We start from the raw sequence: 17,555 nt of genomic DNA on the forward strand, positions 1-17,555 counted from the left end.
AACTCAGATTGGTTGTGTAACTCAGATTGGTGGTGTAACTCAGATTGGTGGTGTAGCTCAGATTGGTGGTGTAACTCAGATTGGTGGTGTAACTCAGATTGGTGGTGTAACTCAGATATGTGGTGTAGCTCAGATTGGTGGTGTAGCTCAAATTGGTGGTGTAACTCAGATTGGTGGTGTAACTCAGATTGGTGGTGTAAAAAGTGGTGTAACTCAGATTGGTGGTGTAACTCAGATTGGTGGTGTAACTCAGATTGGTGGTGTAACTCAGATTGGTGGTGTAACTCAGATTGGTGGTGTAGCTCAGATTGGTGGTGTAACTCAGATTGGTGGTGTAACTCAGATTGGTGGTGTAAAAAGTGGTGTGACTTGAATAAACATACCTTTAAGAAGTACGCCTTGCTCAACCATTTGATCGAGAAGACGCTCTTCTTTAATGAAAACCATCACCGTTTTATTCATCCTCGATGCATAAGCAACATTTTCATAGCCTACTTTCTCTCCTTCTGACCAGAAACTCCTCCACAGTGACAGTAGCTTCAGTAACACACCTGAAGCAGTGCTGAATTGACAGGGACAGCGTCCCCATGTGGGTCTCCATCCCCACCAAAACCAGGGCAATTCCAACAAGAAATACAATATACCTAATTCTACCCAAAAAACATAACCACGAATAGAAAAAGGAAAACCACCAAGAAAAGGAAACTAAAAGAAAACACAGGCGATCTAACTCCCGACGCCACTCGCACTCGCTCATGCAATTCCCAGCATGCACCAACACTCCCAGCATGCAGAGAGGGAGAGAGAGAGAGTTAGAGACAGAAACAGATAATTTTTTAAAGAATTTCAGGTTGTGATGTTTGGATCAAATAAATATTTTAAATAAGTAATTATGACATTTTTTATCATTCAGTGTCAACCGAACGAAAATACAAAACTAGTGAGTAATTCATTAAAACAAACAAAGCCACTATGATTCAGAATGAGAATGTGGAATGACATACGTCATGCGGGGTAATTTAAATGAAAGAACTGGAACATGTTATTCGCTGAATTAGTTAATTAATGTTAATGACCTTCATCAATCTCTCTCACAATTCACAGTTTTTTTCCCTCAGGAATATTTTCACTGCAGCCCACTAGCTGTTGCCAAGATGCAGGAAACACAACACTCAATAAATAACAGCTGAATGTTAGTAGGCTAAGAGGGAAAGAATGCTTTAGACAAATATTAATTAGAAGTGGAATTGATAAGTGTCCAAACCATTAAGCCATCCGATTGAAATGTCCGTCTCGTATCCACACATAATAATAACTGAGGTAGAAGTTTGATATTTTTTATTTTTTTACACAGACAGACCAATTCTGATCTTTTGCGCAATTATCTGATTGGACAAAATACAAATGAATGAAAAACAGATCAGAATTGGGCTGCTGTGTAAACGTGAAGATAGAGGGGGCAGTCCATTAAAAGGTGGCCATTCACACACTCACATGCACTTATTTGGATCCACAATAAAATGTATGTTACTCAAGGGTCCTACTGTACTGTATATAACCTTAAGTCAGTTGACCAGTAAGACCCTATTTGTCACCACAGACACATGCTCATTTACCCTACATACATCACACACACACACACACACACACACACACACACACACACACACTCCTTGCAAGGCTCTCTGTTACCATGACCACGAAGATGCCCTACCAATTAAGAAATTAATACTCACGTCACACTTTTAAAAATACTGTTTCCCTGTCTTTTGGTGTGTTTGTGTGTGTGTGTGTGGCACATGTCCAGTAGGGCAAGTTGGACACTGTTCAATGACTGGTTGATTCTGGTCATGTGATTGTATGATGTACAATGAGGGCCAAATGAGCACATGTTCACATGCATTCATTGATAATTATATGGTGAATGTGTGTGTGTGTGTACTATGTTTTGTATGTGGGCCAAATAAGGAAGTACCGGGGTGGGCAATGCTTTCATTCATGATTCTGGTTGGTGAATGGCGTGTGTGTGTGTGTGTGTGTGTGTGTGTGTGTTTGTGAACCCTTTAAGAGCAGGTGACGGTCAGGGACAGAGGGTATAAGTATGGTAGTCAATGTTCCACAGAGACAAGATGCTTCCTGTCACTGCCACTTTGAGGACGATCATGTCGATGTTCACCTTGGTTATTCTGGGGTGTTTGGGGTTCCAAGGGGTGATGGCCTCTGACTCTAGGGCGTACAGAATGTCCATGACCAACGACAACGATGGGCACACCACCAGTCAGCGACAGGACCCTCAGGTAAGCATAACCCTACACCCAAAATGACCTCTTAAGCAGTAGAGGGGCGGCAGGTAGCCTAGTGGTTAGAATGTTGGATTCGTAACCAGAAGGTTGCAGGATTGAATCCCTGAGCTGACAAGGTGAAAATCTGTCATTCTGCCCCTGAACAAGGCAGTTAACCCACTGTTCTTAGGCCGTCATTGAAAATAAGAATTTGTTCTGTAACTGACTTGTCTAGTTAAATAAAGGTCAAATAAAAAAGTGTTTTCAATAAGAAGCTTGAAAAAAAGAGGTCAAATGTAGTAAAATACAATTTAATGTCAACATTAGATAATGAAGTAGAGCTAATAATAAATTGAATGTCAACATTAGATAATAAAGTAGATAATAAAGTAGAGCTAATAATAAATTGAATGTCAACATTAGATAATAAAGTAGAGCTAATAATATATTGAAAGTCTATATTATTGTTATTAAATATTATTTTCATAGTAAACTTGATTTAAATCAAGTAACCTTAGTTGGTAATTATTTGCTTGCTAATTGCAGCTCACAGGCTACGTTTATACAGGCATCCCAATTCTGGGCAATTGAGCTGATCTGATTGGTCAAAAGACCAATTTAATGGAAAATTAATCAGAATAAAAGCAGAGGAAACAGGATAACATTTAGCCTAAAACGCCACTCATAGCAATAACATATTATATACAAGGAAAACACCTAAAAAGACCCACTAAATAAAAGCCAAAGTGAAAAGGTGAGTTTTGAGCTGCTTTTGCCAATAGATTATCTGTATCTAATGTAAAGGGCATTACAGAGTTTTGGTGCAGCTCTTAATAAATGGTAACTAAGCCGATGTATTTCTTACCAAATCATCATATTTTGGCTTATTAAAACAAGGTGGCAGAATGTTCTACTAACAGAATTGCCAGCAGCATACCACCCTGCATCACACTGCTGGCTTGTTTCTGAAGCTAAGCAGGGTTTCTCCTGGTTGTTCCCAGGATGGGAGACCAGATGCTGCTGGAAGTGATGTTGGAGGGTCAGTAGGAGGCACCCTTTCCTCTGATCTAAAAAAAAATATCAGAATCCACCGGGATGTTGCCCTGTGTAGCCTTCTGCCTTTTGGATGGGATGTTAAACAGGTCTCCTGACTCTGTGGTCACTAAAGATCCCATGGAACTTACTGTAAGAGTAAGGCTAAATTCCCAATCTGGCCACCTAATCATCCCTATTTTACAATTGGCTTACCTGTGAAAAATAAGGGTTACACTATGCATTTATTACCAAATCATAATATTTTGGCTTATTAAAACAAGCTGGCACAATGTTCTACTATCTGAATTAAGCTACATATTTATGTTCTGATTAGCCATCAGTCTGACAATCGTGCACACCAGGAACACTCCTCCTTTTAGGGAGTTTTGTAGCCTTCAAGTTGTAGCCTTCTTTACCAGTTAACGACTAGTCAAGTTGTAGCCTTCTTTACCAGTTAACGACTAGTCAGGTTGTAGCCTTCTTTACCAGTTAACGACTAGTCAAGTTGTAGCCTTCTTTATCAGTTAACGACTAGTCAAGTTGTAGCCTTCTTTACCAGTTAACGACTAGTCAGGTTGTAGCCTTCTTTACCAGTTAACGACTAGTCAAGTTGTAGCCTTCTTTACCAGTTAACGACTAGTCAGGTTGTAGCCTTCTTTACCAGTTAACGACTAGTCAAGTTGTAGCCTTCTTTACCAGTTAACGACTAGTCAAGTTGTAGCCTTCTTTACCAGTTAACGAATATTCATCAATAATATTCCTTTTTGTGTGATTATATCTAGATTTTATACACACACAAAATAAGATGAGGGAAAGATGAATATTTTATGTTTTTTCCCTGCTTTTTTCTTTTCAGACAAGCAATGAAATACCACGGAGTATCGAGGTGGATGATTTCAAAATCAACGTAGTGCCGACCAGCGGCAGAGTCAGCTTAGCACCGACCATGGTCCGACTCTACCCGCCACCTGTCAAAACGTCGCACCTTCATGCCAACCTTCCGCTTCGCTTCGGCCGGGACTCCCTACCCGACGACACCCACTCACCCAAAACGACCCTTAATTTACCGCAACGGTTTGGAAGAGCACAGGGGTCTGGCGCAACGGAACCGACGTCATGTATTGAGTGTCCCCATGTCGGGACACTGCCCTCCGCCACCCTGCCACAGAGGTTCGGCAGGAATGAGTTCAACCGCCGGTATCCTTTCCGAACTATGGCCTTTTTCTCACGCAGGTCCGAACCCGTGCCAAATGGAAACATTAGGTAAGCCTACATTGACGAATAATGGTGTTTTTGTAGCATGTTTCGACAAATAACATAAGGTAGCCTATTAAATAATTGCATTACTATTTAACATATATATTTAAGGAAAACAGATACAGAACCATTTAGGCTTCAATTTATAGACTTTCGAATGGGAAAGCCCCATAGGCCTATAATTTCAAAATGTACATCTATTTTCATTCTTCAGGCAGCAAGACTATAATTATTATGATTTTGGCTCAGAGGAAGAAGGGACACGGGAGAAGACTCTGAAGAGCTCAACGTTGGATTTTCTCCTCTGGAACTCTTGAAAGAACTCTGTCGCCACAGAAGTGGGTCCCGTTTTCATGACCTGGGTCGCTTATGTTTTTTCGTAATTTTGATCTACTATGTAATGTATGAATATTGTTAAATTGGTGGCATATTGTTACTTAATCATGTAAAGCACAAATTAAAACGATAGTATCGATTTTACCGTTGATTTGGATGTTATTCGTTTCAGAACCATGGATAGGTCCAAAGTGGTCTACCAAACGTCAACTTCTGAATGTTCCACTTCTCAACCACTGTCTCTCGTCTCTCTCGCCTCGTCTCTCCTCCCAATTGAAAAAAAACAAAAAAAAACAGTAGGCCTACTTAGCTAATGATAGATAGGCTAATCATGTAATACTGTAGCTAGACCAGGTGCTGACTGGCCAACCTGGTCTCAGAGCAGTTTGTATTATTTTGTATGTAAATCTTGCACACTCCATTTAGTATGCTATGTTATGTTTCATATGATATGTATTAATTTGTGGATGTCCATCACCCATTTTGTATGATATGTTTTGAATAACAATTCCTATTATATGTTACAAATTTGCAAAACGTACAATATGTTACGAATTTGCCAAAATGTATGATACGCTACACATTCTAGCTAAGTGGCTAGGTTAGCTAACATGATCTAGCTGGCTAACGTTAGCAAGGCTAGGGGTTAGGGTTAAGTTTAGGGCTAAGTTGGGAGTCAGGTTAAAGGGTTAAGGTTAGGGGAAGGGTTGGCTAAAAGGGTTATATTTAAGGTAAGAGGAAATGTTAGCAACATGCTAAGTAGATGCAAAGTAGGTAAAAAGTAGTAAGTATTTGAAAAGTTGCAAAATAACTAAAATGCCTAAATCTATGATGAGATTCAAACTCACAACCTATAGGTGGATAGATGTTCATGTTATATACCCACCCACCCCACCACACAACCTATAGGTGGATAGATGTTCATGTTATGTGCCCACCCATCCACCCTGACCAACCCCCCTACTACCATCTTTGCCTTAAGTAACCATCTGTCTTAGGCAAAATGAAAATGAAACTGGATGGTCTACAGAGATAGATGGGAGCGGTTGATGTTAGCTGAAACGTAGGATTAAAAACAAACAAAAGATAACTGTTGTAAAATACACTGTGTCCGTGAAATGTATATAGTATGTATAAGCTGGAAGTAGAAGCCTAAGTGTTGTTGTCCACTAGTTTACTCCAATTAGGGGAGGCGTTCTAGGATTAGGGGAAAATAATAAAGGAAAATATATTTTAAAAAGATATGTGTATAAGATATGTGTATATATTTATATGTATATATACTGTGTATATATATGCGCTACCAGTCAAAAGTCTGACACACCTACTCATTCAAGGGTTTTTCTTTATTTTTAAAAGACATCAAAACTATGAAATAACACATATGGAATCATGTAGAAACCACACATGCAGAGATAATCTGTTCACCTACTCTGCGTCTCAGAAAGACACGACGGTTGGAACCAAAACTCTCAAATTTGGACTCATCAGACCAAGCGACAGATTTCCACCGATCTAATGTCCAATGCTTGTGTTTTTTGGCCCAAGCAAGTCTCTTCTTATTATTGGTGTCCTTTAGTAGTGGTTTCTTTGCAGCAATTCACCTATGAATCAAATCAAATCAAATGTATTTATAAAGCCCTTCTTACATCAGCTGATGTCACAAAGTGCTGTACAGAAACCCAGCCTAAAACCCCAAACAGCAAGCAATGCAGGTGTAGAAGCACGGTGGCTAGGAAAAACTCCCTAGAAAGGCCAAAACCTAGGAAGAAACCTAGAGAGGAACCAGGCTATGAGGGGTGTGCCGGGTGGACACATTGTAAGCCTGCCACACACACACTATACGATACATTTATTAAACATAAGAATGAGTTTGAGTTTTTTTCACAACCCGACTCGTGGGTTGTGACAAAGAGCACTTATAGGACCAGGGCACAAATAATAATACAATAATAATCAATAATTTAGCTCTTTGTTTATTCATCTTACATATAAAACCTTACCTGTTCATTGAAAATTGTGAATAACTCACCACAGGTTAATGAGAAGGGTGGGCTTGAAAGGATGCACATAACTCTGCAATGTTGGGTTCTATTGGAGAGAGTCTTATAGAGCCCCACAGTAGAGGTATTATAATACCCATAAAACCTAGCGGTCAAACAGGGAAATGGTTCCAATCGGTTTTCCACCATTCATTTTCCCAATAGGGGATTTTAGAAACACTTAAAATAAGGTCTGTTTGGTGTAGGTTTACCCTGACGTGACATTATGATAACCATGTAAATCTCTCTCGGACAAGGTGACTTTTATCAACATATCTCAGATTTGAAAATGCTAATTAACACCAAAGTAGACATTATACAAATCCACACTTCCCTGCAAGCTCTAGCACTTTATCTCTAGATGACACCTTTGCTAACAGGTATTGTGTCAATTTAAACTTGCACAAGACAGAATTGTCCATTGAAGGAAATTTGGCCAATTGGATAAAAGTCACCTTGTCCCAGAGAGATTTACAAGGTTCTCAAAACGTCACACCAGGGTAAGACTACATGAAATATAGGCCTTCCTTTAAGTGTTTCTAAACTCCCATACAGGAAAAATGAATAGTGGAAAAATGATTGTCACCATATCCCTGTTTGACCGCTAGGTTTTATGGGTATTATGACTCATACAGTGGTACTCTATTGATGTCATCTCTATTGATCCACTTCAGTCAGTGTAGATGAAGCGGAGGAGACAAGTTAAATAATCATTTTTAAACCATGAGACAGTTTAGACATGGATGGTGTATGTGTGATTTGATTTGATTTGTGCCATTCAGAGGGTGAATGGGCCAGACAAAAGATGTAAGTGCCTTTGAACAGGGTATAGTAGTATGTGCCAGGAACACTGGTTTGAGTGTGTCAAGAACTGAAACACTGCTGGGTTTTCATGCTCAACAGATTCCCATGTGTATCAAGAATGGTCCACCACCCAAAGGACATCCAGCCAACTTGACACGACTGTGGGAAGCATTGGAGTCTAGATGGGTCAGCATTCCTGTGGAACGCTTTCGACACCTTGCCCTGAAGAAATCGCCTGGTGAACTGTAAAATCCCCTTGCCTGCTGGCGGTAGGAATCTTAAGTCTTGGGTGTAGGGAATGGGACCAGCAAGGACATGTTTTACAATCTGGGATAAGCATTTTTAGTCATTCAGTTTTTATTGTTATGTTGTTTGTTATGTTTCTTGTGTAGTAAATATTTCAGCTTTTATTTTCATTGTTTTCTTTCATTTTTTTCCTGTGAAGCACACTGTGTTGCATTCCATGTCTGACATGTGCTGTATAAATAAAGCTTGATTTGATTGTAAAATGTATTGGTTTCTGCCTGTTAAATGCATAAGCCTACGTCTTTCTGTAAAGTACCGTAGGGTTGATCCTAACCTGAGATAAACATGAACTTGTGCATCATGCACACACTGACATGCGAAATCTCAGCTAAACTTTGATTGCAGGGATCTCAAGTTAGAATCCAACCAAAAATATTAATTTGATCGGGAGATAAAATATTGTCCTTGCGGAGCATTACTGTTCACGCGTCTTACTGCCCTGGTTTATTACTTTATATTCACTATTATTCCTGAACTTTACATTTGTGACATTTTGGTATTATGGGTGAACTTTCCTCTGGCACGGTTACTCTACTCTCAAAATGGGTTTCATCCACAATAGCTGTCACCTTTGACCTCATTACTTTTGAATGTTTCATGTTTATTCATGTTTACATAGGATAATTCACTCTAGACGAAAGAACATATTATTGTCCTTCAATATCCTTATTTTCTATAATGTTATTCCAAAACACACCACCAGCATAGGGTTAGGTATTAGTGAGCAACCACTGTCCCAACTCTGGAATAATGTGAACTGAAGGAACTAGAGATGAAGGAACTAGAGATGAAGGAACTAGAGATGAAGGAACTAGAGATGACCAACAGAGAGCAGCATTTCATCAAAGGAGAGAGCAGACTAGATACAGGTAAGATCAACTTGTGAAATACCATCTGCTAAATGTAAGAAGTGACAGCATCTCTACAACATGTGGGTGTGTTCGAGCTGCAGTATAGGATTACAAATGGTCCAACTTGTGTTGTTCTGAGCCTTGCTGTTGAAAAACCACATTAGAGTCCGACTTTCAGCTGTTGCAGATGCATCTCCCCCAACTTAACTCCTCGACTGTTGTCTGCAGTCAGTTGCTTTTAGCCTTTATACCTGAATCGCGGCAAAGTTGATTACTCTTTCAGTCACAAAGTCGTTGAAGAGCAACTGCAGAAATATGCAATCGACTGCAGTCAAACTTCATAACCTTTGATCACGTGGTTTTTGTAAAGTTCATGCAGTCGTCATGTAGGCACAAGTCTGACAAATGGCCATAATGCAACACACTTGACCGACTTAACAAAAGTGATCTGCTCAAATGCATTCAGTCAGTTTATCATAGAGAAAACTCACTGAGAAAATAGTGAGAGACTCGACACTCCTATGTGAAAGGCTGGCATAGGGCAGAACACACGCACACACACACACACACACACACACACACACACACACACACACACACACACACACACACACACACACACACACACACACACACACACACACACACACACACACACACACACACACACACACACACACACACACACACACACACACACACACACACACACACACACACACACACACACACACACACAACTGTGAGAGAGGGAGATGTTTGAATGGTATTAAGCCTGTCCAGAAACAAGCCCTAGCTCCTAAGCACTGTTGGAAGAAGTGTATAGATGTAAGAAATATGGCAGAAATTCAAGCCTATCAGAAGGCAAGGTGGAGCTTCTACAATATTGCTTATGGGGCGGAAGTGGGAGAGTTAATGTAGGTTGGGGCATAACACTCACATTTCAGTCACTCAGGAACTCCCCTTCTGCTAGGTAGCAGCTGTGTCCAATCAGTATGTGGGAACCTGGCTGTGCATATTCATGAGCAGCGGCTGTGCTTGTCCAATGAGCTTGTGGGAACCTGTCTATGGGGATACATTATTCAAAAGTTCAGCTGTGTCAGCCCCCACCCACCATGGCAATGAGCTGTGAGGTGAATGTGTGTGTGTGTGTGTGTCTCTGCGTGGTGTGTATGTTTCGGTGTGTGTCTCTGTGTTGGTGTAGGGGGCTTTCAGGAAGTCCTATGTCCACTGGGGCAGGCTGTAGGGCTGGGTTACACCTCTCTCTCATCCCACCCATCCCTCCATCCAACCATTCCTTGACACTACTTTTTTGTAGGTGGAATTTTTGGGGCTACGCACATCCCCCTTTGGATTCCTTACCGTTTCCGTCCCCGGCTTGAAGGAGAGGACAGGGGAGAGGGAGAAAGCGATAGAAGAGAGGATTTAGTACTGAAGAGAGAGAGTGGGAGAGGAGAGAGGGATCATGTCTGGACTCTCGGCAGTGTTGAAGAGCTGGGTCATCCTGCAGACTCTGTGCCTGGCTCTGGCCCAAGTGGTGAGTGGAGTGGACAGGGGAGGTTAGGACTGTACCCACATTAGGGTGGCTCTGGCTGGTGTATGGTGGGAGAGGGGTCCCCTGAAGAGAGGGACTGGGGGTTGCTAGGGGAACTGCTGTGCTTGCTTTGGTTTTGTTGTCACACTGGCTAGTGGTGGTTGGAAAACAACATTTTGGAATTGGGGTGTCTCAGAAGAATGAACGATCAGAATGGTGTCTCAGAAGAATGAACGATCAGAATGGTGTCTCAGAAGAATGAACGATCAGAATGGTGTCTCAGAAGAATGAACGATCAGAATGGTGTCTCAGAAGAATGAACGATCAGAATGGTGTCTCAGAAGAATGAACGATCAGAATGGTGTCTCAGAAGAATGAACGATCAGAATGGTGTCTCAGAAGAATGAACGATCAGAATGGTGTTTCAGAAGAATGAACGATCAGAATGGTGTCTCAGAAGAATGAACGATCAGAATGGTGTTTCAGAAGAATGAACGATCAGAATGGTGTTTCAGAAGAATGAACAATCAGAATGGTGTTTCAGAAGAATGAACGATCAGAATGGTGTTTCAGAAGAATGAACAATCAGAATGGTGTTTCAGAAGAATGAACGATCAGAATGGTGTTTCAGAAGAATGAATGATCAGAATGGTGTTTCAGAACTTGAGTGTTTCATCATCATCATCGTCATTGTGATGAAGATCATCTGTGAACTGTGTGTGTTGTGTAATGTGGCATTGTACATGTATCTTCCTACTTTGGACTATGGCCCTTGATTCTGTGGATAGTGATTCTTCCTGAATATGGATGAAGAATGGAACTGTCTCCTTTTTCGTATGGACGGATATTCCTGAACAAAAGTTGGAGTGCATACATAACATGGACCGATTTACAATTTTTGTTTTGCCAAAAAGGAGATTCAGGAGGGAACCATAGAGGTATAGATTCAAAACTGGAATTCGGCTGGACACACACACACACAGGCCGTGTATTCAAGACACCCAGTCAAGACACCCAGTCTCTTTACCACTATTCAAACACACATACCACACGCGGAATGACGGACCTGATGATACCCTCCATCAAATCACACCCACCTGCTATCCAATAGAAAGTTACCAGTGGATCTATCTGAACAAACAGGATCCTTGTGTGGAATTCCCAACCTTTTTTCTGAATGATTGGCACTTCTGGAATACATTTCTACACTGCATGAGGATTCTGTGTTGTGACTGGTTGAAGCGGATTGAAATCCATTTAAAAAAGCTGCGTTCCCAAAAGAAGGGGATGGGATGGGAGAGGGTCTTGGTAAACATTCCCAGCCTCATGACATATACAGGATGTGGGATGATTTTCATTTCCATATCAGAAAGAGAACCTCATTCATCAATCCTATTTTTTCTCATGAGCTCTGGATAGTTTTATAAAGGTTTTTAAATCGTTCCATATAGGCTACCAGCGGTATTGGATTTGAATTGGTGTTACATGGTTTATGTAAAAATGTGAGGGGTAGGGGTGATGTTTCTAGGTGATTCAATTACTTTGTGTTTATGATGATTTGGTCTTGTTTATAGGATTTTATTCACATGAAGTGTGATTGAAGTATGATGACACTTGATAATGTTTGATTGCCTCACATTGTTGTTCCTTCATCAATTAGCACCTGCTCCAAAACTAGCCATGTCTCCATTATCAAAAAGCTTACAATAAAATGGCACAAAAATCCCAAAACTTGCCAGTATGAAAATAACAGGTATCCAATTGAAGGAATGCCAAGAAGTGATACATTCTAAGCCCAAATAATTCTCTAAAAAACCTTTGCACATTTCTAAACCTTCCATTTTGTTCTAATTTCTTCCAGAACGGTCCTCCAGGACCTCAAGGCAATCCCGGTCCGCCCGGTCCCTCTGGCACCCCCGGGTCTGATGGCATTGATGTGAGTATCCCCTCCGCCTCGCCCAGTGCCAACAGGTTGTCACAAAGACAGGCATTGTACCTAACGGAGCACGTTGTGGTAGTAACGCGGTTGTACCACCAGAGGGCGGCACAAAAGAGCGGCACAAAAGAGCTCTGTTTCCCACAGTGAGAGAGGTCTTTGAGTCGGGAGCTTTCCCTCCATCCCAAGAGAGGGGTTTGGACTAATATCGCGGTAATGTGATACCTTTGAGGTATTCTCAGTCTAAGCAAAGCCAGGTTCTGAAAACATGTTGAGAATACAGAATTAGACCATGAATGGAGAAGGAAAACCCCTAATGTGTGAGCCTTGTCCTGTATGATTCAAAAGGAATGTGATGTGACAAGGTAGGATTGTATCCAATGCGATTAGTAGGAGAGATGTTTCTCCCCCAAAGCCACATAGATATACTGTTAACGTGAATGGTTTAGGATATGTCAATGCCCTCACTGAGTTGGACATAGAAGCTCATTCTCTTTCCAACTAATGGAAGGCTATGGACTGGCAGGTTAATGTTTGATGGGAACATGGATCACCTCTTCTGGGTTGGAACTTGGAATGGAAAGGGCCCCAGGGTCATACATTTATCTGCTATGATATGTGATGTCACCATTGGGTGGGCTGGAATGGGAGTGCTGTGAAACCCAATTCTCATCAACAGTAGCTGGCTGCAGATAAATCCCAAAAAGTTGTTCACTCCCCCGTGCCCTTATTCACTCTCCGTTGCAGACTTGAGTGGGTTAGGTGTCAGCAATAGCTCCACCTAGTCTCCACTATATTTACCTACCTAGTCCTATCATGATTGGAAAGTTCCCTAACTCCACCTTGAGGGCGGAGCAACCATGAGCTGTCAGTCATGGCTGGATTTTAAAATAAACTTTTTCACCCATCCTCCTCTCCACGTGTGACAAACCGACCCTTGCAGATATGTGGGGTGAACTGGATTGGTGAATACGCAAAAGGTTGATGTCACTACCTCGGATGCAACTCAATAGTCTAAAGTGTCTCTTTGTCTCCTCTCCTTGTCTCCTCTCCTTACATTATCTGTCTTATCCCTGACTTGAAACATTGGCTAGGTGGCAGCCATGTGGAGGTTGCCTACTAGGAATTTGATTTCACTTGTCCAGCACTTAAAGTAAAAGTTTGTTCTGATTGAGGAAAGGAGATTAGGTAAGGAAGTAACTCTGGGATATTGAGATGCAGCCATAGCCTTCTGTTAGGGTCAGTGGAGGTTCCACCAATCCCTCAAGATCAACAATGGGCAGTCATCAAGGATTCTATTCAATCTGTATCGCTGAAGAAATGTAAAGGTCATTTTCAATTGAGCTAACATATATGGCGCTTACTGTGACTGCAGTGGCATAGGTAGTCTAGTGTGTTGGGTCACATTTCATTCACACTGTAATGCTGAACTTCGATACAGATTGAATAGAGCCCAAAGACTTCAACATCTTCTACATAAACTGATTTTCATTCATCAATTTCTAAAAGTAGCTAACATACAACGTATGAACTAATTGTTAACATCATGTCTCTCATTTTGGTTCCTCTCTCTTCACAGGGGGAAAAGGGACCTCCTGGGCCTTCTGGCCCACCAGTAAGTTACTGTGAATGCATGTTCAAGGGTGTTCATGCACCTTACTCAACATCTCTGATGTGTGTGTATACCTGAACATGGCTGTGTCTCTGTTTGTAGGGGTTGAAGGGGGACCCAGGTGAGCCTGGTCCAGATGGAGCTCCCGGAGAGAACGGCATCGACGTAAGTTAGATGCGGAGTGTGTGAGAGATTGAAAAAGGATGAGTTTGTGAAGAACAAGAGAAACAAGAGAAAAATAGAGAGAGAGAAAGAGAGAAAGAGAGAAAGAAAGAAAGAGAGAGAGAAAGAGAGAGAGAGAGAAAGAGAGAAAGAGAGAAAGAGAGAAAGAGAAAGAGAGAGACAGAGAGAGAGAGAGGGAGAGAGAGAGGGAGAGAAAGAGAGAAAGTGTGTGTGTGTTTCAAATCAAATCAAATTTTATTTGTCACATACACATACACAGATGTTAATGCGAGTGTAGCGAAATGCTTGTGCTTCTAGTTCCGACCATGCAGTGAGTGTGTTTGTGTATGTGTGTGTTTGTGTGTTTGTGTGTGTTTGGAGAAACCTCCAGGAAAGAAAAGCCTGATGCATTAATATATTTTAAACAAGCTAGAAAGACTGAGCTTCATGTTGTAATGAATGAAGGTGGCTGTTTTGAGGAAACTGCTTCGCTCTAACCAAGGGACTAGGAAGTCAATCTGCTCGTCCCACAGTCACACACTGAGAGACATTCCACAGGGATTTGTTTTCCTGCTGATTATCTGGACGTGTCAAATCCAATCAGACCACTGTTCCACTGTTATAATGGGAATTTAGGTCTCACGCAGCAATCCCTACCTGCACTTGTTGTATGAGACTAATTCCAAATGAATATTATTGTTTCTTCTTTACCCTCGCTCTCTCTCTTCGTCACTCCGTCTCTACAGGGTTTGATGGGAGCAAAGGGAGACGGCGGCCCTATCGGGAACCCTGGACCTAAAGTAAGACGGCGCGTCTCAATAGTCCAAAGAAATGATTCTCAAAGTTGGGTCACGGCTCGGTAGTTTCTGAGTAAAACGTTTTTATTTTTTATTTGAATGAAAAAAGACTCCAGTCTTAACTTAAACAACTTAAACCAGTTAGAAAGCACGTAGAAAGTTACAATGAACCTACATTTTAAAATGGTTTTATCTCTGAACTATTTTCCTTCAATCTAAGTTTTTTCAATGTAGAGTTATTTGCAGCGCTATATAGCAGTTTGGGCTGATTTAGTGGTCTCAAACCAGTGAGTTTACCAGCATTCTTCTTCAACAATATGAGCAATATGGAGTTATTGACAATTAAAAAGGTTCCCTTGTCATTGTTCCCTTGTCATATAATTGCTACATTTACTATCAATATAGCATCAAAAAATTAATTTCCAAGTTGCATTTTGGTAAAAATAAATTGAGAAGCGACTATTTTACTAAGACTGGTTCAATTTGAGTCCAGAGGCTAAACCAGTTGAGGTCCACTGGTCTAAAGTGCCTTCCTTCTTCTCCTCATGGACACCTTTTCTGAATCCTCTCTTTGCTCTGCTCTGGTTGATTGAAAACGTGCCAGAAGTGAACTGGAATGACATCTAGACTACTAGCCTAGGTGCCAGTCTGTTTCAGAACTTAACAACACTAACATTGTGTTACCAAAGCAGAAACAGGCTGTCAACCAGGCTATGTCAGGTCATAGTAATCAGCCATTGGATGTCTGTAGTGAACTGTGAGAGAATAAACCCTCATGTTGTTGTTGTTGTTTATTGTTGTTTTCTACAGGGCCAGCCTGGACCTGGTGGTGAACCTGGACCCACTGTAAGTACTAACAGGCTCAACAGAACCTGAGCACTGTTCAGTACAGACTACATATAACCTGATCACTACAAAACCACAGGGACTAATCCTCCGTCATAAATAGGGCCCAGGGTTTTCCCGCTAGTCATACGGGCTACATAACACTGTCATCACAGCTTTTGGCAGCTGATTCTACAATCACTAGCCTCTTCCACCAGTCATGTACAGTCAACCTGGTCTCAGAGCATTTGGTATTATATGTTACACTTTGTATGGTATGTATTAATTAGTGGTTCTCCATCACCCACTTTGTATGATTTGCTGCAAATTAAAATTTGCATTATATGTTATGAATTTGCAAAACTTACAACATGTTACAAATTTGCAAAACATGATATGTTATGAATTCTAGCTAGGCGGCTAGGTGGTTAACATTAGCTAGCTCGCTAGGGTTAGGGGTTAGGGTTAGGTGTAGGAGTTAGGTTAAAGGGTTAAGGTTAGGGTTAGGGGTTAGGGTTAGGTGAAGGGTTAACTAACATGCTATGTGGTTTGCAAAGTAGCTAAAAAGTAGTAAGTAGTTGAAAAGTTGCTTATTAGCTTAAATCAAATAAAATTGTATTTGTCACATGCGCCGAATACAACTGCTGTAGACCTTACCGTGAAATGCTTACTACAAGCCCTTAACCAACAGTGTAGACCTTACCGTGAAATGCTTACTACAAGCCCTGAACCAACAAGGGTAGACCTTACCGTGAAATGCTTACTACAAGCCCTTAACCAACAGTGCAGTTCAAGAAGAGTTAAGATAATATTTACCAAATAAACTAAAGTTAAAAAACAATCAAAAAATCAATAAAAGTAACATTATAAAATAACAATAACGAGGCTATATACAGGGGGCACTGGTACTGAATCAATATGCAGGGGTACAGGCTAGTTGAGGTAATTTGTACATGTAGGTAGGGGTAAAGGGACTATGCATAGATAATATACAGTGAGTAGCAGCAGTGTAAAAACAAAGTGGGGAGGGGTCAATGTAAATAGTCTATGTAGCCATCTGATTAATTGTTCAGCAGTCTTATGGCTTGGTGTTTGAAGCTGTTAAGGAGCATTTTGGACGTAGACTTGGCGCTCCGGTACCGCTTGCCATGCGGTAGCAGAGAGAACAGTCTATGACTTGGGTGACTGGAGTATTTGACAACATTTTGGGCCTTCCTCTGACATTGCCTGGTATATAGGTCTGGATGGCAGGAAGCTTGGCCCCAGTGATGTACTGGGGCCGTTCACACTACACTCTGTAGCGCCTTAAAGTCAGATACCGAGTAGTTGCCATACCAGGCGGTGATGCAACCGGTCAGGATGCTCTCAATGGTACAGCTGTAGAACTTTTTTTTCGGGTTTGGGGACCCATGCCAAATCTTTTCATTCTCCTAAGGGGAAAAGGTGTTGTTTTGCCCTCAACTGTCTTTGTGTGAACCATGATAGTTTGTTGGTGATGTGGACACCAAGGAACTTGAAACTCTCTACCCGCTCCACTACAGCCCTTCTAGGTTAATGGGGGCTTGTTCGGAACAGGGAGTACAGGAGGAGACTAAGCACGCAAAATGCTAAAGTTGTCCGTGATCAGATTCGAACTCGCAACTTTTGGGTTGCAAGATGTTCGCGTTGTACGCCCACCCATCCACCTCGACGATCCACCCTTCTTTCATTTTAGCTTTAAGTAACCATCTGTCTTATATAACCATACCAAATATAAAATATCATACTAAATGCAGT

At 41.3% G+C, this 17,555-nt stretch overlaps 2 protein-coding genes across 2 annotated transcripts in view; both read left to right on the top strand.

Annotated features, from left to right (window-relative positions):
• Nucleotides 1–2,111: 2,111 nt before the first annotated feature.
• LOC139396367 (growth hormone-releasing peptides-like) lies at nucleotides 2,112–4,891 on the top strand. Its single transcript, XM_071143400.1, has 3 exons — nucleotides 2,112–2,297; nucleotides 4,174–4,580; nucleotides 4,789–4,891. The coding sequence occupies exons 1-3, from the start codon at nucleotides 2,112–2,114 to the stop codon at nucleotides 4,889–4,891; spliced, it is 696 nt and encodes a 231-aa protein (XP_070999501.1).
• A 5,276-nt stretch (nucleotides 4,892–10,167) lies between these two features.
• Nucleotides 10,168–17,555, top strand: part of LOC139396368 (collagen alpha-2(IX) chain-like) — a 29,328-nt gene continuing 21,940 nt past the window's right edge. The window contains exons 1-6 of the mRNA XM_071143401.1: nucleotides 10,168–10,450; nucleotides 12,309–12,383; nucleotides 13,963–13,998; nucleotides 14,098–14,160; nucleotides 14,904–14,957; nucleotides 15,765–15,800. Coding sequence (XP_070999502.1) covers nucleotides 10,379–10,450; nucleotides 12,309–12,383; nucleotides 13,963–13,998; nucleotides 14,098–14,160; nucleotides 14,904–14,957; nucleotides 15,765–15,800 — 336 coding nt within the window. The 5' untranslated portion in view covers nucleotides 10,168–10,378. The remainder of the gene's footprint in view (nucleotides 10,451–12,308; nucleotides 12,384–13,962; nucleotides 13,999–14,097; nucleotides 14,161–14,903; nucleotides 14,958–15,764; nucleotides 15,801–17,555) is intronic.

This window comes from Oncorhynchus clarkii, unplaced genomic scaffold, assembly GCF_045791955.1.
Source record: "Oncorhynchus clarkii lewisi isolate Uvic-CL-2024 unplaced genomic scaffold, UVic_Ocla_1.0 unplaced_contig_4265_pilon_pilon, whole genome shotgun sequence".
In the NCBI taxonomy this organism is placed as follows: Eukaryota; Metazoa; Chordata; class Actinopteri; order Salmoniformes; family Salmonidae; genus Oncorhynchus; species Oncorhynchus clarkii.